At 36.6% G+C, this 25,260-nt stretch overlaps 3 protein-coding genes and 1 long non-coding RNA gene across 6 annotated transcripts in view; 1 reads left to right on the top strand and 3 right to left on the bottom strand.

Annotated features, from left to right (window-relative positions):
- The window catches only part of LOC138129114 (uncharacterized), an 82,278-nt gene extending 73,101 nt beyond the window's left edge, over positions 1–9,177 (bottom strand). Inside the window, exon 1 of the mRNA XM_069045386.1 lies at positions 9,166–9,177. The gene's annotated coding sequence lies outside the window, so the exon portion shown is untranslated. The remainder of the gene's footprint in view (positions 1–9,165) is intronic.
- Positions 1–25,260, top strand: part of LOC138129109 (ATP-dependent translocase ABCB1-like) — a 221,076-nt gene that overhangs the window by 175,940 nt on the left and 19,876 nt on the right. The window contains exon 1 of one of the 3 annotated variants that reach the window (XM_069045360.1): positions 2,855–2,898. The exons of the other annotated variants lie outside the window; for them this stretch is intronic. Within the exon in view, the coding sequence (XP_068901461.1) occupies positions 2,897–2,898 (2 nt within the window). The 5' untranslated portion in view covers positions 2,855–2,896. Of the gene's footprint in view, positions 1–2,854; positions 2,899–25,260 lie in introns of those variants that run through there. 3 annotated transcript variants of the gene reach the window in all.
- LOC138130020 (uncharacterized) lies at positions 10,363–11,772 on the bottom strand. Its single transcript, XM_069046380.1, has 2 exons — positions 11,398–11,772; positions 10,363–11,312 (listed from the first exon to the last, which is right to left on the bottom strand). The coding sequence occupies exons 1-2, from the start codon at positions 11,616–11,618 to the stop codon at positions 10,577–10,579; spliced, it is 957 nt and encodes a 318-aa protein (XP_068902481.1). The 5' UTR covers positions 11,619–11,772; the 3' UTR covers positions 10,363–10,576.
- On the bottom strand, positions 21,498–21,944 carry LOC138129330 (uncharacterized). The gene is made up of 3 exons (XR_011159193.1): positions 21,817–21,944; positions 21,673–21,761; positions 21,498–21,623 (listed from the first exon to the last, which is right to left on the bottom strand). It is a non-coding gene; the product is annotated as an uncharacterized lncRNA (long non-coding RNA).

Genomic DNA, 25,260 nt, shown 5'->3' with positions numbered 1-25,260 from the left:
AAATTCATGTAAGAGATCAAAATTTTAATTGTCAAATGGCTAGTGGATCCCAATGCAGTTTAGGAAGCACTATTGGCAGATTGTACACCAAATTCATAACCAGTAGTAAGCAAAGTGTAAGCAAATCCTAGTTAAAAAAATGTCAAACAAGAAATAGATGTTATGGTAAAAGAAAATTTATTAAAAAAAAATATATATAAAATTTATAACTTGCAATGCTGGAGCAGTCAGAGTCCTGTGTCTCAACGACTCGTTGAGCTGTTGTTGTTCGTGTGCGTTCTTGTCCAGGTCTTCTAGAGTATTCTCCTGTCTCGCGGAAACGACGCAGAACTCTAGATACCGTTGACTGTTGCAGATCAAGATAATTTGCAATATCTTGTTGATTAATACCGTCTTTGGATAGTGCAACAATTTGTGCACATTGTTCGGCTGTTGTAAGTCAACTTAAACGTTCGTAGGGATTCATTTTCGAAATTTATGACTGAAGGAACCATAACTTTTTACTAACCGTCTCTCAAACCCACAATCAAAATGCTTTACGAAATTGACCAATAACACTAATACAGACTTTTCATAATAAACAACGTTAGAAGTTATCAACATGGCGGTTTTTTGCTACTAAACAAAAGAAATACGATAAAACAAGAGATTCAGCATAAGGAAACCGCATAAGAAGTAAAATACAAAAAATTGCGGTTCATTTTTACTTTATGCGATAATTTTGGCGGGCAGTCTATTTCGTGAATCATCAACAACAAACAAGAATTGAATCTTCAACATAGTGTAAAACATGGTTGAACTACGTCATCCTCAGAATCCATATTTTCTTTGATTTGTCGGAAATGATAGATAATAATTTGAATTTGTCAAATTGCCGCGTCAAGGTAAATTGTCAAATTATAAAATTCAAAATTACTAAACTCTAATAACAAGTGATGCAAACATACTGTCATATTGACTGCACGGATGTCATTGAAAAAGACTATACCTATGTATTTTACTGAAGGAATTTCCAATACTCTCCGAAATATGTACATATGTCACTACACAATACAATTGTAAGGTTAACTGTATTTGGTGTTCTGAAACGTTTTTGTTAAACCTCTTTATTAACAATTAGTTTATGCCTATGTGTTAAGTATGTTTTTCTTTTTAAATACTCCGATGGCTACCATTTCTGAATTATACGTTGTCTTGGAGTTGTGACCCAAAATGGGCCAGTCACTTGACCGGGCTCAGGTTTTTGCTCGGGGCTCTAGGGTGGGTTCAAATGTGGGCGCCAGGCAACTATGATTTTGGAGCTACTGGTAGTTTTGTTCAGTTGCCGGAACAAGATCTCCGAGTTCTCGACACCGTGACAAAAAAAAAACTAGTCTTAAGTTGAAAATTTAAATGAACTTCTTTAATGAATGATTGTTGGTACAATAATGAAAATGAAACGTTGAAACGAAATTAATGAATTGTGATTGGATATAAATTAAATAAAATGGTTTTTAAGAAAAGCTTTCCTTTTACAAGGGTTTGTTAACTTAACGATTAATTGCGCTTTAACTTACTTTAAAGAAACTTAATAAAAATTGGTGTAGTGAATCGACGTTACATTAGAATAATAACTGAACAACACGAATGACAGCTGATTAATAAAGCTGACTGAATAAACTGTGAATTCTCAATTAAGACACAAAATTGCGTTGCATTTTTGCAATTTTATTATCGGTACAGTTCAATTACGGATTCAGAACGACTCGATTACAAATTTTCTTGATCACACTCTATAAAAGTGACGTTAAATTGCTAAGTGGACATTGTTGAGACATTTGAGCTTTATAAGTAACTTAGATTTATATCAGACTCATATATCTTACATATTTATGCCTATAAAGTTAATATCGGATGTTTTTTTAAATGCCACCTCATAGTATTCGTAGGCGTTGAAGAGTCGATTGTGAACGCAATATGCAGGTTACAGATCACGGATCAGCTCTTTAAATCTTACGTTTTACACGAGTGGTGCGTTCACAATCGACTCTTCAACGCCCACTACAAGGTGAAATTTAAAACCAATTTAAACACAATATAAACTATAACTTAACAGCTTAGTTAATATTTTTCCATTTTCTTATTTTCATTTTATGCGGTTTTATTTTCTTTTTAATTTCCGGTAAACTTAAATTTTTGTATGAGTTTGAACACTCCACTTATTATTACCATGCCTAAAACCAAACAATATTCTCGATATTTTGTAATAAACTACGTAAATAAACGGTTCGGAAAGCTTGTAATAATCAGAACGAGCATAAAGAGAAAAAAGTGAATGGTAATCGCATGACGAAAAAATCTCCAATCGGAAACTCATCCTGCCATCTAAATCCCTTGAAGATAAGAAGCAAGAGCAAAAAGAAGCGTACAGTGGGAAAAGAAAGTAAGAAGGAACGTAAAAAGTTAAGTAGGCTCCGCTTGAAGATAAAATAGTTATATCATTCAGAGTAGAAGGTCTTTTTGTGCTTCGCCCAGTTGCCGAACTCGACTTCGTCTCGGTCTTCAATCTCTGAGCTTACCACAAAAAGACTCACTTCTACTCTTAGGGATATAATCTAATATTAGCTCCATACCCATTACCTTTGCGATTTACCTACTAACATGTTACTGTGTAATTTTTTTATCCCACATTGAAGTTCCTTAACCATTGCATTTTTTCAGAATCCTACCTTTATCTGTCGGGCAACAATTAAAAATGAACTATTTGCGATAGGCAAGTGCGTGTTATTGGCGCAGTCAAGCCTAAGCCTACTTTTTTAATGTGCCGCTACATTTCATAACTAAACAAAATTATCAGTGGTGATCAACGGTGGTAATCGGTAAAAAGACACCCTATTTGTCTTTGTACCGTAACAATATGTAAGTTTTTTGATACATTTTTCATAGTTTTTGTGAGAGTTTCAGTGAATCAGAAATACAGGTTCAGCGAACACGAAATTCTTTATTTAGACAACTCGTTAAAAGTACAATTGTTTGTTATTATGTGCCTACTATATAACACAACACATGGCAACACCAAAGGGTAAAATTGCCAAACTCTAACACCCCCCCTCAAGTTACAGCTGAGGTGTTGTCGGATTGAAGTCCCAATCCAAGAATACATCTGTCATGATTTTCTTTGGGTAAGGCTTTCGTTAGTACATCTGCTATCGTTTTCTCGGTCGGTAGGTACAGGATCTTGATGGAATGTTTCTTCACTGCGTCGCGAATAAAATGGTATCTAACATCAATATGTTTCGATCTTGCATGATAGACGGAATTTTCTGTTAATCTTCCAGCACCTTGATTATCGTTAAAAACCACAACGTTGGCTAGTGATTGAAATCCCAATTCCTTGAGGTAACCAATTAGAAAAACTGCTTCCTTGGATGCATCACTGAGTGCCATATATTCGGCTTCGGTAGACGATAATGCGACGGTTCGTTGCTTTCTGGATTCCCAGGAGAAAGCAGTGCCGGAGAGTATGAAAGTTGATCCCGTGTAAAATCTTCTGTCAATCTCGCAGTTCGCCCAGTCTGCGTCTACGTAGCAGGTTAAATTATCCTGATTCTTCCTGTAGATGAGTTTCTTGTCGATGGTTCCTTTCAGATATCTAAGCCGCTGTGCAATGTTTCTTGCGGTAACAATTGCTGAATTGACTCGGGACGCTCACGGCATGTGATACATCTGGACGAGTCCCCACTGCAACATACATAAGCGCTCCTATTAGCTCTCTAAAAGGAAGATTTGTGTCTTCGTTGTCATCTTCAGCATGAAGTTCAGAAAGTTTAGATCCAACTGCAAGCGGTGACAAAACGGGCTTACAGTCTTCCATACGATATCTCTTCAAGATTTCCCGGATATATCCTGCTTGAGACAGGCATATTTCATTTTCATTTTGCTCTATTTGAATGCCCAAACAGTATTTTGCTAAACCAAAATCTTTGATACGAAAAGTTTTGGAAAGAACGTCTTTGATTTGCCTTTCTCTTTCCTGATCTCCGGAGATAATTAATATATCGTCCACATAGATCAAAACAAATCTCGTATTTTTGTCAACGTATACAGACGGATCTGCATTTGTTGGAACAAGTCCTGCTCTTTTCATCGTTTTATCTATTTCGTAGTTTCATTGTCGACCTGCCTGTCGCAACCCGTACAGAGCCTTACGAAGTCTGCAGATTTTATTTTCACCTTGAAGATCTCTCAACATAACTCTAGCTTTTTTCACAAGTGTATGATCATCTTCTTCTTCATCGATAATTCGTTGGAGCATTTCTTTGAGCAATGCAGGTTTTTCCATAAAAACTTTCGTGTCTATTTTGCCGTTTAAATATGCGCTTGTTACTTCTAGCTGCGATATTTTCAAATTGTATTCAGCTGCTAGGGCCACTAACAATCTCAATGAGCTTAAACGAGCAACTGGCGCAAACGTGTCATGGAAGTCAATCCCAGGTCTCTGAGTAAATCCCTTTGCCACTACTCTCGCCTTACGCCGGTCTAAGGTTCCATCAGCTGCATACTTGTTGCGGAGAACTGTCCTGCAACCCACTACTTTGGCGTGATCTGACTTGTCAACGACATCCCATGTGTCGTTGATGACTAGACTCTTAATCTCAGATAGGATGGCATCCTTCCATTCGTCCTTATCTGCACCGTGGATAGCTTCTGAAAAAGGAATTTCAAATGCTGCCATGACAAAATCTATCTCTTCGTATCGCAGATCTTCTTCCGAAGTTGATTCAATGTTCGACCTGTCGACTACAACAGGAAGATTTTGATTGTAGATCATGTGATACTGTTTCTTCGGTCTTTCAACTTTTCCAGTTAAAATCTTGCGAGGTCTTTCCGGACCCCTCTTGGTTTTGATTGCGTCATCCATTTTCTCGATCTCTTCGTCTGGAGTGACTATCTCACCTGTGATTTCGTCTTCTTCGAAATCTTGCATCAATGGAATTTCTTGCATATTGACAGTTGGAGCCTTCGTCTCTTCTAGACTGTTTTCCCCCCACAAATGTCAATATCAACTCTTTCGCTAGAATCCATATTGCCCAATACATCGGAGAGCTTAAACCTTCCATTTAAAGTTTCGCTTGAGATTATATCTTCGTACTCATTGCTTTCGAATTCTTCGAAGAATTTGACATCTCTCGAAATTCGAATTTTTTGCTCTGACGGTATCCACACTCGATACCCTTTTGGATAATCTGAATAATCAACAAATATTCCTTCAACAGTTTTCGAGTCAAACTACCCTCGATTAGTTGATTTATCCAAAACATAAGCTTTGCAACCAAATATTTGTAGATGACTAACATCTGGAGACTTCCCAGTCCAACGTTTATAGGGAATATCTCCTTCAATACTTTTGGAGATGCATCTGTTTCGAACGTGATTTGCTGTCATTATGGCTTCTCCCCAAAATGATGCAGGAAGACCAGATTCTAATAACATACATCTGGCAGCCTCTACCAGCGTTCTATTCTTGCGTTCTGCCAAACCGTTCTGTTGAGGACTGTAGACCGTAGTCAAACGACGTTGAATACCAATGTCTCGGAAAAACTTGTCCATTTCCTTGTTGCAATATTCTTTTCCATTATCTGATTGAACTGCTTTGATTTTTCTTTCCAATTGTGTTTCCATAAAGTTCTTGTACTCTCTGAATGTTGATGCTACTTCGGATTTCTTCCGAATCAGATACGTCTGAGTCCAACGACTGTAATCGTCTGTAAAAGTAACAAAATAACGAGCACCGCCCTTAGACTCAATTCTCATAGGCCCGCATACATCTGTATGTACGATGTCCAGCAAGTGTGAGGATCGATTAGGGCGTCTTGGAAACGGGGCGGTAGCAACCTTGCCAGAGATGCAAATTTTGCATGGGTTATTGGTACTCACAGCGCCTTTTAATTTCGCACCAGTAACGAGATTTTCCTTCTTCATTACTTCCAAATCTTTGAAGTTTAAATGACCAAAACGTCGATGCCAATTGTTAAAAAATGTCACATGTCATAGTGACAGATGTAGCACATGCTTTCTGGTGATTTTCTCGAAGATAGAATAGGTCTCTATCTCGATCAGCTATCATCTTGACACGTCCACGACGATCTTGGATGAATGCCCGATTCTTCGTAAAAAGAACTTTACGATTCTTGTCCACGATCTTCGCAATTGACAACAAATTTGTTCTGAAATCAGGAGCATAGAGAGTATTTTTCAATTCGATCTTCTTTGCTTGATTTCCTCTAACAGTTTTTTTTTTTTGTGGCTTGTAATTAACTGGACAGTATATGAGCATATACATATTTACAAAACAGTTTTTGTCATAAGTAAAATAATACATAGAATAAAAAATTATAAGTATTTAAGACATAGGTGAAGAGTAAAATATCAATCTCTCATCAGGGATTTTATAGTACATTGGGATATAAGGTTAGTAAGTGCATAATAACAGGATCGAGAAAGAGTTTGAAAAATTGAGACGAAGTCGAGATTTTTCAACTTTCGAGATTCTGTTATGGCACTTAACTAACCGTATATCCCACAACGTTTTTCGCACAATCGCTTATACGAAAAAATGGCTTCGTATTAATTTTTTTGACAGGAATATTTTGTAGACATTAATGTCATTAATGACAAACCTCAGTAGGTATCGGTGTTATTATTTACTTACAGCATTAGAGTTGTTAAGTTCAACTTTCGGATTGTAAGTAGCTATAACAACACGATTGCGCGAATATTTATTTAAAGATACATTCTACATGACGACAAGAGAGACACTGCTTGCTCACAGCATCTAGAAATAGTTGTGCGCAATATTTTCCCACTCTACACACTCGTGTGAAAGCTGCAATTTTTCGCACTTGATTAAAAATATACAATTGCGCATTCTAAAATACTAACCACTGATCAGTATAGCGCAAATAATATATTTTCGGTCAAATGATTCCGCATCGTGTTTAATACGATGAAGACAGATCAAGTGTGAATAAATAGAAAACTGTAGGGTAGGGTGGGTCACAGTGAAATGAAAAAGTGGCTATAATAATAATAATAATGTATTTGCGTGTTATAAATGATACAATATTACACATTGTCTACAAATACCGAAAAAAAAAAACAACAATAAAATAAAGAGATATAAGTAACATTTAAACAAAAAATCTATAAGGACTCGTCGAAAGAATAGAATGCGTTTTCAGTTAACAAATGCTTAAAATGTTGTTTGAAAGATTTAAAGTCATTGGGCCGTATTACGACACCGTTATTAAAGTTGCCGTTAACTAGAGTCGTGATTAAAATAAACATAAAACGATATAGATTTATGCAATTATAACGGGCCAGAAATCACCAAGGTAATTAGGGTCATGATTAAATTTAATAAGGGTGCCGTGAAACGGCCCCATGTTTTTAAGATGCAAAAGAAGAGCATTGTAAAATTTTACCCAATAATAGCGAGTGCTATTTTGTGTTTTATGCAATCTCGAATAAACACTTAATAATAAGTTATAAATTAAGTTAAATATTCATCCTGAGACTGAGGGTTTTATATTTGCAATACAAGATCGTGTTATAAATACAAGAAATTATAAAAAACACATATGCGGTTTACAATCGATCATTGATAAATGTAGGATTTGCGGAACTGAAGGGGAAACCATTGAACATATCATTTCTTCTTGCACCGTTTTGGCTCAAAGCGAATATAAAAAACGTCATGATATATTCGCAAAAATTATACACATGAATTTAGCAGTTAAATTCAATTTATTAAAGGATACACAACCACATTACATTTATAAACCAGAAAGTTGTTTAGAAAATGACAATTACAAATTATATTTTGATCGGACAGTTTTAACTGACATTCACATTCAGCATAACAGACCAGACATTATTATTTTAAATAAACAACAAAAGCAAGCATATCTTTTAGATATAGCTGTTCCAAATTCACACAATATAACACAGACATATAATACAAAAATTAATAAATATTTAGAACTCTCCGTTGCTATGAGAAATCTTTGGTGTTTAGAAAAAATTTCGATTTTACCATTTATAATTTCAGCAACAGGAATAGTACCCCAATCTCTTTTTAAAAATTTAAAAATTTTGGACTTAGAGAACACATTGGTGGTTGAAATTCAAAAAGGTATATTATTATACTCATGTCACATCGTGAGGAAATTCCTTAACATTGACACAGAACATAAAACACAAAAAAGTCAAAATGCGGAGGCGAGACGCCGGTAATTATGTTGATAAGCACTGCACTATTACTTGATAGTATTATCCGTAATAGTGTATGTACTCCGGCAAAATTGCCGTGCCGCCGGGTGGAGGTGGGATAGGAGTTATTATTATGGTTATGGTGCCTGGTTAAGTGCGAATGGTCTAACGAGCAGTAGTTGTCTTTATTCTTGTACATATAGAGTACACATTGTAGAATATACAGGCTGGTCCCGATATAACCTGCCAAAAAAATTCTGGGTCATTAGAAGGATCTAACAAGTCCAAAAAAACACTTTTCTTTAGGTCCAAAATGATGGGGATAAATTAACCCCTATCAACACACATTCGACGCTGCTGACCACAAAAATACGTACCTACTCAGGAATTGTTGGTGTTTGTAAGGATGACAGTATCTAAGCAACATAGGTACCTGAATCATTTATGGCAAATCTCAAATCTGACAAACTAAATCAAATTAGAGACTTATTGCAAAGCACGGTAATTAACGTGTACCCTATTACGGTGGACGTTAATATGGGTAAGGTTGACAAAATAGCGTTGTTCTAAATGGCATTTATTGCAAAAATATATTAGAGTAATAGAGGTATTTTCATATTTGGTGGCGGAAACAAAAGACTGAGAAATGTCACAAAAATGTATTGTCAGTGTCAAATTTCCCATAAACGCCGTAAAAAGGAATGTCTAGGTAAATTTAAATTTTCGCTAAATAGATTGAAAAAGCAAATTATAAGGAAACCAGTTTTTGTCAGTGCTTCAAAAGGAAAAGTTATTCTCATATAATCAAACGTATTACAAATTATTTCTCTAGTTCGACGATGAATAACTTTCTTATTGCCAATTTGCTGCATTTTTGACAAAATCAGGAACGTCTTTGAGAAATTTGACACTGACAATACAAATTTGTGACATTTCTCAGTCTTTTGTTTCCGCCATCAAATATGAAAATATCTCTACGCTATTTGTACATTTGTTACTATGATCGTTGAACTGACGTAAATAGATAAACTGTATGACAGTAAAAATAATATTTGTGAATTTAAAGTTTCAAATGGAACAAGTTTTGGAAGCAATAATATTGGGTGGGGGTGATCATCAAGATGTTGAGAATGCTATATTACATATTATCCTGAATCGTGGAATTGGACAACACCCCAATCTACGTTTTAATCTCAATGAAATTAGTAATGAAGAAGCTAAAGGAAATTTTAGATTTGAAAAACAAGATATTCCAATACTGGCCAGACTGTTGGAAATTCCAAATCTTATTAGAACCGAAAGTAGGAATGTCGTCGAAGGGACAACAGCTTTGGCAATTTTATTAAGACGCTTAGGGCCGGTTGCACCAACGCCAGTTAAAGTTAACTGTAGGTTAAAATGCTTCGTTACTTTGGTTACCAATTGTTATAACAATGTTTTCGTATATTTTAAACTGTAGTTAAATTTAACTCACGTTGGTGAAACCGGCCCTTAGCGTATCCAAATCGTTGGCAAGACCTAACGACTCTATTCCATTTGTCTTCGCAGTCCTTATCGCAAATTGCATCACATACGGCCAACATTATTTTAGCAAATAAAGGTGTATTACTAGAAAATTTAAACAATCTGCAGTGGTTGAATCATAACAGATTAAGGCAGTATGCAGTTGCAATTCACGAAAAGGGAGCAGCAGTGCCTAATTGCTGGGGTTTCATAGATGGAACCGCTAGACAAATTTGTCGACCTTCAGTGGACCAAGATCAATACTACTCTGGACACAAGAGATGTCACTGTGTAAAATACCAATCTGTTTTATGTCCTGATGGACTCATTGTTAATCTTAAAGGTGCTTGGCCAGGTAGAAGACATGATGCTGGTATGTTCAGAGAGTCAAATTTATACCAAGAACTGGTAGAAGTAGCTCGTTTTCAACATGAAAGTTATGTATTATATGGAGACGCAGCTTATGGTATCAGAGAGTTGCTTCTTGGTCCATATACTGGAGGAAATTTGCTTCAGATTCAAAGAAACTTTAACAATTCTATGAAGGTTCTGAGAATAGCTGTCGAATGGAGGTTTCAAAAGGTGGCTAGTCAATTCGCGTTCGTAGACTTTAAAAAGAATCAGAAACTTTTATTGCAAGAAGTTGAAACAATGTATAAAATTGCTGTTTTGCTAACAAACTGTCATACATGTTTGTATGGCAGTGAAACTTCACAATATTTTGACATAGTACCTCCACCATTAGAGGTGTATTTGGGTTAAAAAAGTTGAAATAAAAATTATTTAATTTTATTGTAAATGTGAAAAGTATTTTTTAATTAAACTACTGTGAACTCTGATGATCACTTGAATTCGAATAGAATTTTCCAAAACAATTTAACTGATTTGAAAGCACTTGTATAATTTTGAGTTGACTTTCTAATACATCATTCAAAAGTTTCCTATCTTCTGTCTTTTGTTCAATGTCGAAATTTAAGTGCCTTTCCTCCAAATTTAATTTTCTTTCAGCCAACAGTAATTTTCGCTCTTCCAGTTCTAACTCTTTAGATCGCAACTTATGTTCCCGTTCACCTTTATCGTTCAAATATTCCAACGCATTTTTCTTCAAATAATTGTTTCTGTTTTTTCTTTTCCTGTTTGGACCAAGTATTTTAGTTTGAATTCTTGATGTTTCATTATTTGTTTCAAATGTTGATTCTTGGCATTTAGTGGTATGGGCATTAGAATTTATACATCTATTATCTTCTATTAAATTAATAGGATTTTGAGTAAAATTCACCCCAGCGTCTATTTCATGTAGTTCAGCGGTGAAATTATTTTCTGCATTAACATTCTCATTCTCATCACCGTTGTTAATGGTATGAGATTCTTCTAATTCAGTACAATAAAATTCAAATGCGATACGATCCCTCATGTCTTTTCCTATTTTATTGCTAATTTCTTCAGATGATAACTCTTTACGTTTCTTTTTGTTTGATGATGGGCCTAAATTTTTATACAAATCCTCGATTTCTTGCAACAAATGGTCCTTTTCAGAATATACATCCTCCGTTCCGGATCTTAAATTATACGAATATAACGTACTCATTTTGATCTGATTTTTACCATGCTAAAGAAATTACTTTGGCAGGTGGTCGTACTTACCTTATCTTGTCGATTTTATCTTTTTGCCTCCAAATTGCTAACATTCGTTGCAAATGCTCCCTCAAAGATCTTATTGTAAAATTTTTTGTAGTAATTTTTTCAACTGCCATTTGTACATGTTTCCAATTCTCTAGGTTCTCCAGAGGATTGTTGGATACAATTTCTCTTAGTAAAATTATATCGTCGTCACTCGTGAATCTTAATCTTTTTCTAATGTTCATTTTAATATTTGATCGATAAATTAATGTCAATCAAAATTTAAATTTTTATTTGACGTGTTGTCAAATTGCATAAAGCTATAGAATTCTAACGTTAAGGTAGGAAAATAAGGTCGACTTTATAACAACCTAATTAAAGTCACACGTTAAACCTTAATAAAGTTCCGCTATTCCTTTTTCATTCTGCGCATGCGCAATTGTTAAAATAAGGTTCCCTTATTAAGGTTTCGTTGCCATTTGAACTTGCAATAACTCTCTATTAATGACATTTATTTAAAACGCTGTACACTGTGTGCGTTAATTCACCAGCTTATTTAGGTACAAAAGTTGATTTTGTAGACTGAGATGAATGAGTAATAAATAAAGTGGTGTTCCTCAATGTGTAAATAAATGTAGAGGTAGTGTGTGCAAAATTGTGGATGAACTGTGTAATAAGAGTATCGTCTTAATTGTGGTTAAATAGCCAAAATAATGTATTGAATAAATTTATTTACACTTTACATATTCGTACTCTCTGAGAATATTTACTAACTAATGAAAGGTAAACTAGACTAGAAAAATTATTTTATAATAAATGTTCTGTGTGCCTTCCGTTGGCATTTAAGCACATTTGAGTACGCCGGTACCAGTTTTCATAAACTGAATTCAGCATTTCTGGGTTTTTACGAATCTGGTTCGCGGCGTCTGTTACGCGTTTCTGGAGTTGGCCTTTTGTATTTATTTCAACTTCGTATACCAAATCTTTCCTGTGGCCCCAAAAATTAAAATCCAGAGGGGTTAAATGGAGGATCGGGGACGCCATCGTATTGGGATCAGTCAAAACTAACCTCACATAAATGCAGATGTAGCTCCACAAAAGTACAACGGGACGAAAGGAAAACTCTCGCCGTATGGTCGCCTTGCCGGCCTTGAATTACCACGTGTTTCGCCATAGAGCAAATGCAAATCGGCGTATTCTTGTTTTGTGAATTTCATAACTTTTTGAAGGATTCGCAAATTTAAAATTAAACTTGACAAATGTCATACGTGTTACAGGTACCGTTGCCAAAGAAATTGCAGCCAAGTAACCAGAATTACCTTTTTAAAACCGATTAACTCATTAGTGTACAGCAAATTTTCACCAAATTTTCAATTATTTTTATCTCGAAAACGAAAAGACTTTTATTAGAAACATTTTTTGTGTATAAGTTCTACTCATCGTCACCTATTACTGGATTTCTTCTGGCAGGTTATATCGGGACCACCCTGTATACAGTGAGCGGCAAAAGTATGGAATAAATTAATTAAAAATTAAACAAAATTCAAAAACAAATCTTTGGACAGGACGATTTTAGTTTATAAAAATACATATTTTAATACAAAATAAAATTCCAAATTTGTTTTCAAGTTATGACGTCATCGATAGTTTTTTAAAATCGAAACCCCCTATTTTTTTTTCTTGATTCTGATAGCCCTTTTAATTGTCCAAATTACAGTATAAAAATGTTGTTATCTTATTGCTTATTCTCAACAAGCTGGTGGATGGCAATTCGAACATTTAATTCCATAATTTTAAGTACTTAGTAACAGTTTTTGACTTGTTTTTGTTAGTTATTATAAAATTTATTTTTTCCAACTTTTTTTTTCTCAAAAATCTCCTTATGTAAGATAACAAAATTTTTATACTGGCGTTTAGACAATTAAAAGGGCTATCAGAATCAAGAAAAAAAAATATGCTGCTTGGAATTTTATTTTGTATTAAAATATACATTGCGTTTTTTATTTCGCTGAACATACAATGTAAAATGGCAATGTTCAGTTCTAAAATGGACAAGTCAATTCATTTGAAATAGGCAACCAAACTTACAGATCCATGAATCCTATGTTCAGTAAAGTAAAAAACTCACGGTATAATTTTATAAACTAAAATTGACCTGTCCAAAGATTTTTTTGAAATTTTTTTGAAATTTTTAATGAATTTATTCCATACTTTTGCCGCTCACTGTATACAAGGAACCGTTAATATCTTTAATGTTTTAAACATGTCTCTATAGTCATCTCTATAACCAAGTCCACCCAGAACACGAATACCTACATTTCCTCTGCTGGTTAAAAACTGTACATAAGTGTGTAGAATGATCCCATACGAGAATATTTAGCATAAGTTATATTACTGTGTACTAGGGCATAGTAGGCAGTAAGAAGTGTTTTAACGTTTACTTCACTACGAAGTTGCCTTAATACAAACAGCTTTTTTGAAATCCTCTTTACCAAATGGTCTGCATGAGCTTCCCATGTCATTTTAGTGTCCAAGTGGATTCCAAGAAGTTTAATCGTTTTACTATTTTCACCAATTTCCCGAAGAGAAAATATTATTATACCAGTCTATTTGCAGTAAACCATGTGAAGATTGGTACCTGTGTGTGCTCGATTTCTATGTTTAGAGACGAGAGCCTACGACTGGAATTACATGTGGTTGTGTCGTCGGCAAATAGCGTAAATTTGTTCTTTGGTAGTGCCAATAGCAGGTCATTAATGTAGATGAGGAAAAGCAGTGGGCCTAACTTTCGAGATTTTCAACGCGTTGGAAAAAAACATTTTCCGCGATACATTTGTTAAAGATTTTTTGTTAAAGGGATATAGATGACATTTACTAAAGCTTTAATTATCTTTGAGTTTGATATTGCGTCGCATACGTCATTATAAGAGATTTCTTTGAAATTAAAATCATCCTGAGGTCTTACGATATTACTTAGATAGTTTTGAAAGTTGGTTTTAGGTTGTTGCAAGGAAATTGTTTTAACAAGTTTTTCGGCAATACGCGTGAAGTATAAATTGAAATCTGAAGTACAAATGTTATCAGTAATTGGGTTGGGCTTTTTTTATTTTTGTTTATAATTTCCCACATTGCTTTTGGCTTATTCGCTGTTGTGATGAACTGCTCGTTAACGGTTTTTTTTTGCTTTAATTAATTCTTTTCTATACAAATTCCTGAAATTTTAGTATGTTGTATTGTCAACGGATTTGTTATTACGCAATATATGTATTTAGGAGCTGGACAGTATCTCCCAATTTCTCATTGAACCAATTTTTTTAATATTTGCGCTATGTTTGGGCTGTATTTTAATTAAAGGAAATCATGCATTTAGATTGTGGGCAATCATGCCCAGGAATGTTTCGAATAGATGTTCTGAATCTAGTTCGCAGTTGTTGTCAATGAATGACCAATCTGTGTTTTCTAAAAAATAAAAAAATTTGTTACACAGTCTAGGACTGGTTTACAAATCTATGAGGGGCATGATGACCAACTCAATAGACCGGGACCAATGGCTTAACGTGACTTCCGAATCACGAGACAGAATATAGCCTTTTTTTTTTCGCCGTGGGTCGGAATTGAACCCGCGACCCTCGAAAAAAAAAGTAAAGTAAAGTGTAAATAAACCATGCTCAGTAATTGGGCGATGGAAAATTTCTTTTTCTATTGTAGCATTCTGCGTTATCGGTTAGAAGAAGCTCATGCAAACAGCTAAATGGTCAGATAGTGCAGGGTTGAAAACTTCGACAGATAATTTGTCTTCTCTAATATTCGTGAAGATATTATCTAAACAGGCCCTAAAAATATTTTTTTCACAACTTTTTCGACAGTTTGGGATATTGAATTGTAATCTATCCGATAGTTTAAAAAATCTTCCAACTTTATTCCAAAAATTGTTTGAATATTTTCATCGGAACAAAAGTTAACAGGGGGTTGAAAAATTAGCATGTAAAACCCTATGGCCAGTCTTAAAAAAAACTCACTGTAGAAATAATTTACCTTGTAAATGTAAAGCACGTGGTCACAAAATGGCTGCTGGAGGTACCGAACGTACCCCCGGCTACTTTGGAGATCAAACCCCGAGTGAACCAAAAAAGCCTTGTTTCCCGTTCCGCATTCGGTTTTATCATTTCTGGCGCACCCCACTTTCGCAACCCCTACTTGACCAAAGTTCTACTTTACGCCGATCGCGACACCTTTTCGATATCTCTAGAACTTTTGAAATTACGTTTCCGTTTTTCCACCATTATTTTAAATGTTTAAATTTAGACTTTTGTTAGGACCAGACCGAATGTACATAATTTGTTGTTGAATTAGAACTCTGAAAAAGAACACTAAATTACTGACTCTATACAATAATAAACCTCAACATCAAGAAACAAACACAATTAAAAACGGAACAAACAGAATTAAACAGGAACACTGAATTACCGACTCTATATAATAATAAAAATCAGCACCAAGAATCAAACAGAATTATTTTTTTTTTTTTTTTGGCTCGGTGGCCGCATGGCTGTCGGAGAAAGTACTCCGAGGTCGCGGTCCCGATGCTAGTGGGTTCGAATCCCACCAAAGGGGGAGGATTTTTTCAAAGGAAGGAACCTCCGCCCGGCCATGGATGTGTGTGTATGTCTATCAGGGGCTGACGGTAGGGTGGTGGAAGGAAGAATCAACACTCTTTCGGCCACCACCGCGAGGTCAGCACGGGTTCGAGTCCCGTCGGGAAGGGTGCCCATGGGTGTATAAATGTTGTTGTGTATGTCTGTGAATGTGAGGTGGAATGGGCGTGGGTGGCCGGGGAAAGTGCCCCGGAGCCCCGTCGCATCACCGATAGGCAAAGGAACAAGGAAAATGAATTGGAAAAACGGCCGACCGAAAGGTACCGTAAAAGCCGTATGGCAAAAAACGGGAATGGCAATTAAAAAAAAAAAAACAGAATTAAAATGAAACAAACATAATTAAAATGAACCAAACAGAATTAAAATGAAACAAACAGAATTAAAATGGAACAAACAGAGTTAAAATGAAACAAACAGAATAAAAATGAAACAAATTAACATTATTTTGCAACTTAAATTGGGCTTGAAACGCTGTTACGTAAGTGTCATGTCAAGCAACAAAATTCCGTTGATCTGCTACTTCTAAAAATTGTTCTACATATTTGTTTGATTTCCCAAAACTGTTCTAATTAATAATTAATTCCTAATTTTTCATTCTCTCTCTCTCTCACTCACACCTCTATTTCTACGACTACCTGGCTTTACCGTTACCGTGTTGTCCGTGATTTCTACCGACTCCCTTTCTATTTTGCTTTGTGACGTTTCTAACTGAAAGTGCAAACGATTCTAGTTATTTTCTACGATAAAGCGCTCTGTTTACTTTACAATTCTCACTCTTTAATTACAAATATGCCACAAATTTGAGAATGCTAAAAAAGTAAATTAACCTAATGAACATTGATTTGGTGGTTCTCTCAATTTGAAACCTGCTAACGTCAAATTCATTAATTCAATTATCCCCTGATTTTAACTGGACAATGTTTCTTTTCCCATGAAAACTGTTATCTTTGTGTTGTGTTCGGACCGGGCGCGTACCTGCATTTTCAAGAAAGGTTGGCAGATTTCATTTAAGGAATGTGGTATACTCCGTACTCTGATAGATTGCACGTTTTTTGACAGAAGACAGACACAGAAACTGGTTTGGCGGGAATTAATCTGCAGGGATACAACGGTTTTCTATATGTATAACGTGAAACAATTGAGATGGAGAGTTTAGTATTTTTCACTGCTTTATGTTTTGGAACTAGAATTTAAAAACGTGCAATCTATCACCGTACGGAGTATACCAGTCTTGCCGACAAGCGTCAATAAAATGTACAACTGACCAGCATTTTCGTCGCAAATGAACGATATGTAAAATATTTCGCTGAAATTATTTTAAAATTAAAATTCTTAATTTATCGAACCTATTCGGACCGTTACAATATCTGTCATTTGGTGAACGCCACTGTTCATTAAGACAAAGAATTTATATAGGATATGCTGATTGCAAGTATGATTCGAGTGCCAATATTTTGGAACCAACCCACTGTATGTTTAGATGTAATATGTTAATGATTGAAGTTGTGTTTTGAATTGAAACATTAAAAACTTTAGTTTCATCGGTAGAATTTAATTGTTGTTTTGGATGTGGCGTTTCTTCTCTAAAAAAGAGCGCACATTGAATTCCCGACCCATACTGAATCTGGCCAAATATCGTCGAATATTTTGGGGGAACACCGATACTGAAGGATGAATTATGGCCCTTTGTTGTAAGCTTCTTAATAATAATGTCGTCGTGACAGGCGATGTTTTGGAGATAATCTTTCACATCATTCTCGGTAACTTCTTTACCTATGATTCGTCCGACGTATAACCATTTGCGGCGCAGTGCCCCTAGAATTGTTGAAGATTTTGGAGCTGATTTTCCGGTACCATAGAGAACTGCGGGTTTTTCGTTCTTGGTGTCTTGATTATTTCTGTTCACGGCGTTTCGACGCCGCGACTTTACAATCTCCCATTTGGGATCATCGTAGTTTATATGTTTGGCATTATGAGTTGGAGAGATTGCATCGGGTGATTTGTCGCGTTGCAGTACGTACGTTGCATCTTCATTACTAAACACAGGGCGCGTGTATTTATGGTTTCGGGCATTTTCAGGTTTTCCGGAAACTTCTCGGGTTAATGTAGTCTTGTTTGAAAAACGAAGAGAAAGTGGGAATTGTCGACTTTTTTGTTGTTTCAACTAAAGAAGTTATCGCTGCGTCCTCCGCTGATCTTGTACTGGACAGAGTCGTTTTTACTACGGACAATTCACTCTTCAATGACGCTATGCTTGATTAGTTGATCTTGGCAGTTAAGAAGCGCTGATTCAATCGACATAAGGAGGGAACTTACGTTTGTCCCTACGATCCGGTAGTGATCGCAAAACCAAAGTAATTTGGAGTCCTCCTACAGAATTTTTTGTTCGGACTTCTTGAGTCCGGAACACTTCGCCTGTACACTAATGTCACAGACACCACTGCACTGAGTTGATTCTTCATTGTCGTGTAATATTTCATTACATACGGAGCACGAGAGATCCGCGACACTCCGCGACTGCATCGTGTAATAAGTAATTAATAAACATGGGTACAGTAAAACCAGACAAAAGAAAACAAAAAGCAACCCTAATTAAATAATCTCAAAATATTTTGTGGAAAATTATATGTTATTGTTTGGCGTTTCGTTTTAATCTTTCTGTCCAGTGGCTTCAGCACGACTTCTATATCCTTTTTTGCAACAATTGCCATACTGGTTCCAATGGAAAGCTAAATCCTTCAGATTTTATACATTTCCTCAGGCAACTGATGTCATGTTCATCATTGAAAACAAGTTTCACTGTGCCCCGTTTTCTGCCCCATGACCACTTTGGTGAAGGCGGACCTAAGCCTTGCTCGATGCGGCTCTGGGATGTTACGTGAAACCACCGGGACGGTTCTATCACTCATTATTTGTCGGTAAACATAACCCGACGCGCTTGATCTCAGACGATTCAGATTATTCTTCTGAGTCCTCTCGCGGCCGAGATTTTGTTGCCACCAGCTCCTGTGCTCCCGATAGACCTTGACGGTCTATTTAATAATTAAGCATAGGATTGTCATTAATCGAGTTGAAAAAGATAAGTACCTAATACCTGGGATTCGGTTTTGAAGAGGGTTTTTATCCGTCCCTGCCTGTGTTAACTGTATTGTAATTTGATTACCTGTTTTTTTTTCAAACTTTAACTTGTAATTGTTGTTTGTCATTTACCCGTTTCTGTTCGTTTTCAAGTGTAGCCGCATTAATATTGTTGCTTGGCTTTGCCATGGCCCCAGCCAGTGAATTTACTTTTCCATTGACCGCTTGTTAATTTCAATATTAATGAATTATTTTGTCTAAAATATAGTGTATTAATGGACCTCATTAATACACTATTTTTCATTAATCAACGATTTTTGCGATTTTGACGTTTTGATGTATAAACACCCTCGAACATGCATTGTTTGCACTTACCAACACTGCAGCAGGTAGTACAGCAGGGTTTTCTATCTTTTATAGGTCCATAACTGCACAATTACGAATTCACTTTTTTAAAAGCCGACCTTTTTGGTTATAATTCGCATGTCATATTTTTCAAAGGTAACTAGGTTTTCTTAGCAACCGTGATTTTTACGTGAAATTGAATGTGAATGGAGTTGGCGTCTTCTGACACTCTTTGTGGAAAAGTAAATAGAAAGTGTTGAAAAATTTAAAAATGGCCTACCCTGAGGACAAAAAAAGGATAAAGGTATTTTATAAGGTCTCATCTTTATCGAAAAAGATGAAATTGGTTTTGATTTGGCTTCAATTTGAAATTATGTCACAAAAAAAAAGTTTGCGGTCAACGAAAAAATTTTGTAATCAACTCGTTTGTTAATGGACGATTAATAATCTCAACTATTAAAGGCACTCACTCGCTACACCCGTTGGTGCTTTAAACAGTTTCGATTATTAATCGCCTTCATTAACAAACTAGTTTATTAAATAACTATTAATTCGTTAAACTTAATTCCCGTTATTTTGGATTCGTTTCATTTGTTCGTCGGAAATAAATCAAAGTTATTACAGGCATTTTTCAATAAAAGGTATTTTGCGTCCCTCACTCATGTGTTTTATTTGCGGTACTCATCGTTTGCATTCCCAACCTTTTCCGCCAAAGAGAAAAACACAACGAGGGTCCTTCGCTTCGATGACGATCACCACCACACTTGTATCAGTTTCGCGCAGGTTCGAATATTTGGCGGAAAGAAGAAATGTATTAGATCATTACAAGTTATAATTGATAATTGTGATTTTTAGGGAATTCATAAAAAATAAAGTAAAGATCCAGAAAGCTGTACCAAAAAAAGATGAAATAAAAATTTCGTATTTTCAGCTGGTAAGTATTTTCTTGAAATATGAATATAAACTTATATAAATTAAGTTTTAGTTTCGGTATGCCAGATTATAAGATAAAATTTTTATTGCTTTGGGCCACGGCCTTGTAGATTGTGACCAAAAAGTGGCCAGTGACTGCACCGGGCTCTCAGGGGGTTTTCGGGGCATAGGGTGTGGGTTCACAAAATGAAAAATGGGCGCCAGCTAACCTTTTTGAGCTGGTATCAAACTTGTCCAGTTGCCGGGACAAGTGCTCTAATTATACCCGCCTAGGGAGTATGAATATCAATTAACTAATTTTTATTTTTACCTTCATGAGTATCAACTCATGAAGGTAAAAATAAAAATTAGTTTATTCGGTCTAAAGCGGAATCTCACACAAAATTGCTGTGTCGTTTTAGCACTGGTTCACACGAGTGTGATAGCGGTTCGCATGTAACCAAGTAGTTAAAAGATGCGGAACCAGTACTAGTAGATGATCTTAAAATTTATGTGGTCTCAACCAGAAAAGCTTTTCGTTTACAACACACCGAAATTAACTTAAATTAACAAAGTATTCTAAGCGAGTAATAAATGGTATTGTAAATCCTTGAAAGGAAACCCTCCCGAACCTTCAACTTCCTCCTGTAAATGAGAATGAAATGAACCCAAGGTCAAGGTATGGGTTTCACCTTGACCGTAAATAAAAATTGATTCCCCCAGGAAGGGGTGAAGTCGGTGAAGTTCTGAAATGTTGAAAATTGAATTTTGATTGTCTAAAATGGTACTTGAAAGTGAGTGCAAATCGTTACAAAATTCTTACTGTTTGCTAAATACAAAAAGTTTACAAAAAAATGCAGAAATTGGTTTTAACTGAGAAGCGGGAAATTCGAGGCGCTCAAAAACTTGAAAATATCCGCAATAAAATTGAGTGTGGCGACTTATCTTATGCCGGTTGGTTGTGCGTCCTCGAAGAGCGTCCTGTTGGCTTGCGACACGATTCCTCAAACGGGAGCGTCACGGCGTGACCTTGACTTTTTCTCTAATGTGTGGCCGGAAACAAAACGATGTGGCGTGGTCTGACTACGACCCTAAAGAACGACGAATGGTCTGGCTGACCCTAAGGAACGATGTTCCCAAAGAACGATAACTGGGCGACGACCCTAATGAACAACGGGTGGCCTGGCGTTGACCACCCTCGAAACGATTGCCCAAAGGACGGCAAGTGGTCCGGCGAAAGCTGACCCTAAAGAACAACCCCTAACGAATTGTCGTTAGTGTTGCGAAAGTCAAACGATTCGGTAATTACCTTTCCGCTGAAAGGGGTTGCTCCACGATAAATCGAAGGAGGACCTCCCGGTACTCCTTCACGGTACGGTAACGGTAATCTGGCTCGAACTACCCCTAATAGACGAAAGTTAGTGAAGTGAATTCGCTAATGACGGATAATTACCTCTATCTCGCTAGATGACGAGGGGTTTCTCGACCACGGCAAAACGGTAGCGGTACGATACGATAATTCTTCGGGCTCTTCGACGGCCCCGAAGGCTGGCAGCGCCGGACGATAAGCACCATGGCGTTCGGCAATCCACCCTCAGGGATGATTGCGGATCCCGAACGCCACGCACGTGATTCGCAGCTCGCGACTTGCGGCACAGCCGCCCGCTCGGCGGTCGCCGACCGAGTCCCCTAATTTCCGCTCGCGATGGGTTTTTTTGGCTACCCCCGATTCTAGGAGATCAACACGAAAGATCTGGACCTTATTCCGTTGGGCGATAAGGCGTCCCGGTAATTGTACTGACCGCGCATCCCGATGACTACTTCCGGCGGTACTACACTTGCGCGCTAAATGACAGATGGTCGATCATGGCGCCGGTTTGTTTACACTGGACATCACCGATCGGAAAATTCAGATGTTGAAGCGGTAATGTGTCGGTGAGTCCGCGCGTAATACACGATAGATGGTTCTTCCAGCATTTGCTCCAAAAATGATGTCAGCAGATGATCCCGATGTGCTTGGGACCCGCCGAGATACTACTACGCTGGCGACACCAGGCGCGGCATCACAGCGTGATCCTGACGTGTCCCCACAAAACGGACCACCTGCGAACGACGGTACGAAACTGGAAGAACGACGATACGGCTGGCACCAAGACTCTAAAAAATGAAACTCGAAATGAAAACGCGAAAGGAACAAACGAAAACCGAAAGTGAAACTGAAACCGAAACTGAAAGTGAACCGATAAACAAAAAATGAACCCTGACCCGATAAACTGAAAATGAATTGATTGACGGCACAAACAAACTGAATGATTTCGAAATGAGCGTCCCGAAAAAGGTTACGGCAGGGTGGGCGCGTCGCGACGTCAAGTGCCGTGCGCTGTCTTGCTTGTTCCTGATTGACGAACAGCGATCTTATTGTCCCGCGAGCAAAAGTAGGACCTCTTGGCCTCCTACCCCGGCCAACACGAATAGTGGCACTTTGACCTGCTACAAGATACATAAGAGACTGGTCTCTTATCCGGCCTGTCGCATTCGAAAAATGTTTTTGATAATTCGATTGTTCGACGAGCCCCTTAAAGGTTCCAAATCGGTTAAAACCTTTAAAATTGGCTTGACGTTTCGTTTTGACAAGTTGTGACATTTATCAAAATCCGTCACATAGGAGAAAATTCTGAAATTCTGACAGTGTCGAACAAAAAACATTTTTTTTAAACATAGCAATCTCCGAAAATTAAATTGTGTTGCCTATTTTGTAGTTTTAAGGCGGGAACCGATAAAATGGGCACAGTGTACAAGTTATTAGTTATTTCAATAGGTACAATCATATTAGTTACTTGAGCAAGTGCTTGGATAGAGTCAGCGAGATCGTTACATAATACAGGGTTATTCACCGTTACCGTAGAGTTCCAGCGAAAATTTAATGTTATGCAACACAAAATACCAAAAACTCAGATTGCTAGATGCCATGTTTAACGTTTTTGTTCTCTATCTAAGGTTATAAGAAGAATCATTTTATAGTCTGACACAATAAAAAAATTCGTAGGTACATTTTACACGATTGTATCATGAATTCAAACGATAACAAAACAGACACTATTCTCATTTTTGATGAGTGCCGTAAAAATGCTGTTCAACCTGCACATGTTTAGTCTCAAAGACATCCAAACAGGCCTATTTCTAAAGTTGATTTAATCCATTATTTCTTCGTATAACCTTACATAGAGAACAAAATGTAATTTTGACTTTTAAATGAAACTACATACGTTAAACGTGGTATCTAGCAATATGAGCTTTTAGTATGTTGTGTTGCATACTTAACATTAAATTTTCGCGCGAACTCTACGATGAATAACCTGTATAGAGTCGAGTCAAGCATTGGATACAGGCCGAGGAACGATCCTGGCGACTGACAAAAGGGCTTCGAAGGCCGCCAAGACGTCTATTTGACATTGACTTGATGCTTTGCCTTCGATTGATTTGATGTTTGATGTCCAGGTGAGTTCCGTTACCGCACAGGGGTAAATCAACCGCACAGGGGTAAATCACGGATCGATTCCATGTCTTTTGGGCACTTTCCAAAAATCATCAAAATTCAAGAGCTCTAGTTGTTGATATTCCTAAGTAGTTGCATAACTTGGCGTCCCACACACTTAAACGCCTCCCATTTTAACTGATTCAATTAGACAGTAATAATGTCATAATGTTTTAGTAATTTATCTTAACCAATTTGGAAGCTTTTGAAAGATAAAGATCTCAAAATGATTGTTCGACTGTAAACAAGATGAGGATCGTTATTTCCAGTTTGGCTTATTTAGAAGAAATGATTTTTCCAATTTTATTTTATTTACAAAATCTAGATTTTCTGTCTATCGAAAGAGAGTATTTTCTTCAAAACCCACTTAGTTTGTAGTAAGTGGAAGAAATCTTTTGCAGTGATTTACTCCTCGTCGGTCACAGTAAGGGCCTCATACTCACTTCAGTTTTTCGCAGATTTTCGATAATTGTCCTTACCGTGAAGATCAGAAATTCACGGGCCGCAAGTAAAATTTTCTTCACTCAAAATTTCACCAACGTCCACCAAAAGGCATTTTTTGTTAAATTCACTCTTTTATAGTTTCATTTGAATAACTCGTCTAACGGTAGGGCCTCGCGTAGCGCTCGAATTAAATAAAAATTACGTAACACAAAAAAATGAAGGATTAATAAAAAAAATTCTCAGAATTTTCTGTTTCGAATTTTTCCGCCAAAATATCATCGGAGGAAAAGCCTGACCAGGATTATCCCAGAAAGTCGAATCATTACGTTAGTGCCGTGACCACGATTGCACCTATAATGTAATATTGATAGTCACAATGCTGTTGTTGTATGTATATTTAATACCTATACAGGTTTATAAATTATCCGATTTTCGACATTTCCCACTAACTCAATAAAATACAATAAAATATAATATAATAACTAAAACTAACTAACTAAATAATTCAAAACAATAACAAATTAGCAGCTTTCCAAATACAATTATCCCTCCCCACATATTGTCCCTCTTCTCCACTCAACCTTCTTCATCCATTCGATCCCTCTTCCGTCCTCATTCAACATTTCTTCTCTACTTTCCTCTCTCTCTCTCAATTCTACGCATTCATTCAACATATGTTCTATCGTCTCCTTTTTTTCTCCACACATCCTGCACACTCTAATCCTATCCTCATTCCAATATTTATTCTCTCTCTCCTCATTTCCACACCTAAATCTTGCTATTATCACTCTCTCCTTTCTACTCTCTCTTCCTAGGTACTTTGGTAGTTCTTCCGTTATTATTTTTTCATACTTCCCATTGTACCTAGATTCCCTAATTCTCGTTCTTCTTTCCTGCACTTGCACATCTCTGTCTCTC

The sequence above is a fragment of the Tenebrio molitor genome, chromosome 4 (assembly GCF_963966145.1).
Source record: "Tenebrio molitor chromosome 4, icTenMoli1.1, whole genome shotgun sequence".
Lineage (NCBI taxonomy): Eukaryota > Metazoa > Arthropoda > Insecta > Coleoptera > Tenebrionidae > Tenebrio > Tenebrio molitor.
This window is presented reverse-complemented; position numbering and strand designations above follow the sequence as displayed.

Excerpts from the sequence above, each read along its gene's own strand:
- LOC138130020 (XM_069046380.1), bottom strand. The coding sequence starts at position 11,618 with ATGAACATTAGAAAAAGATTAAGATTCACGAGTGACGACGATATAATT. Across the intron at positions 11,313-11,397 it reads GATAAAATCGACAAGATAAG|ATCCGGAACGGAGGATGTAT; the intron begins GTAAGTACGACC and ends GTATAATTTAAG.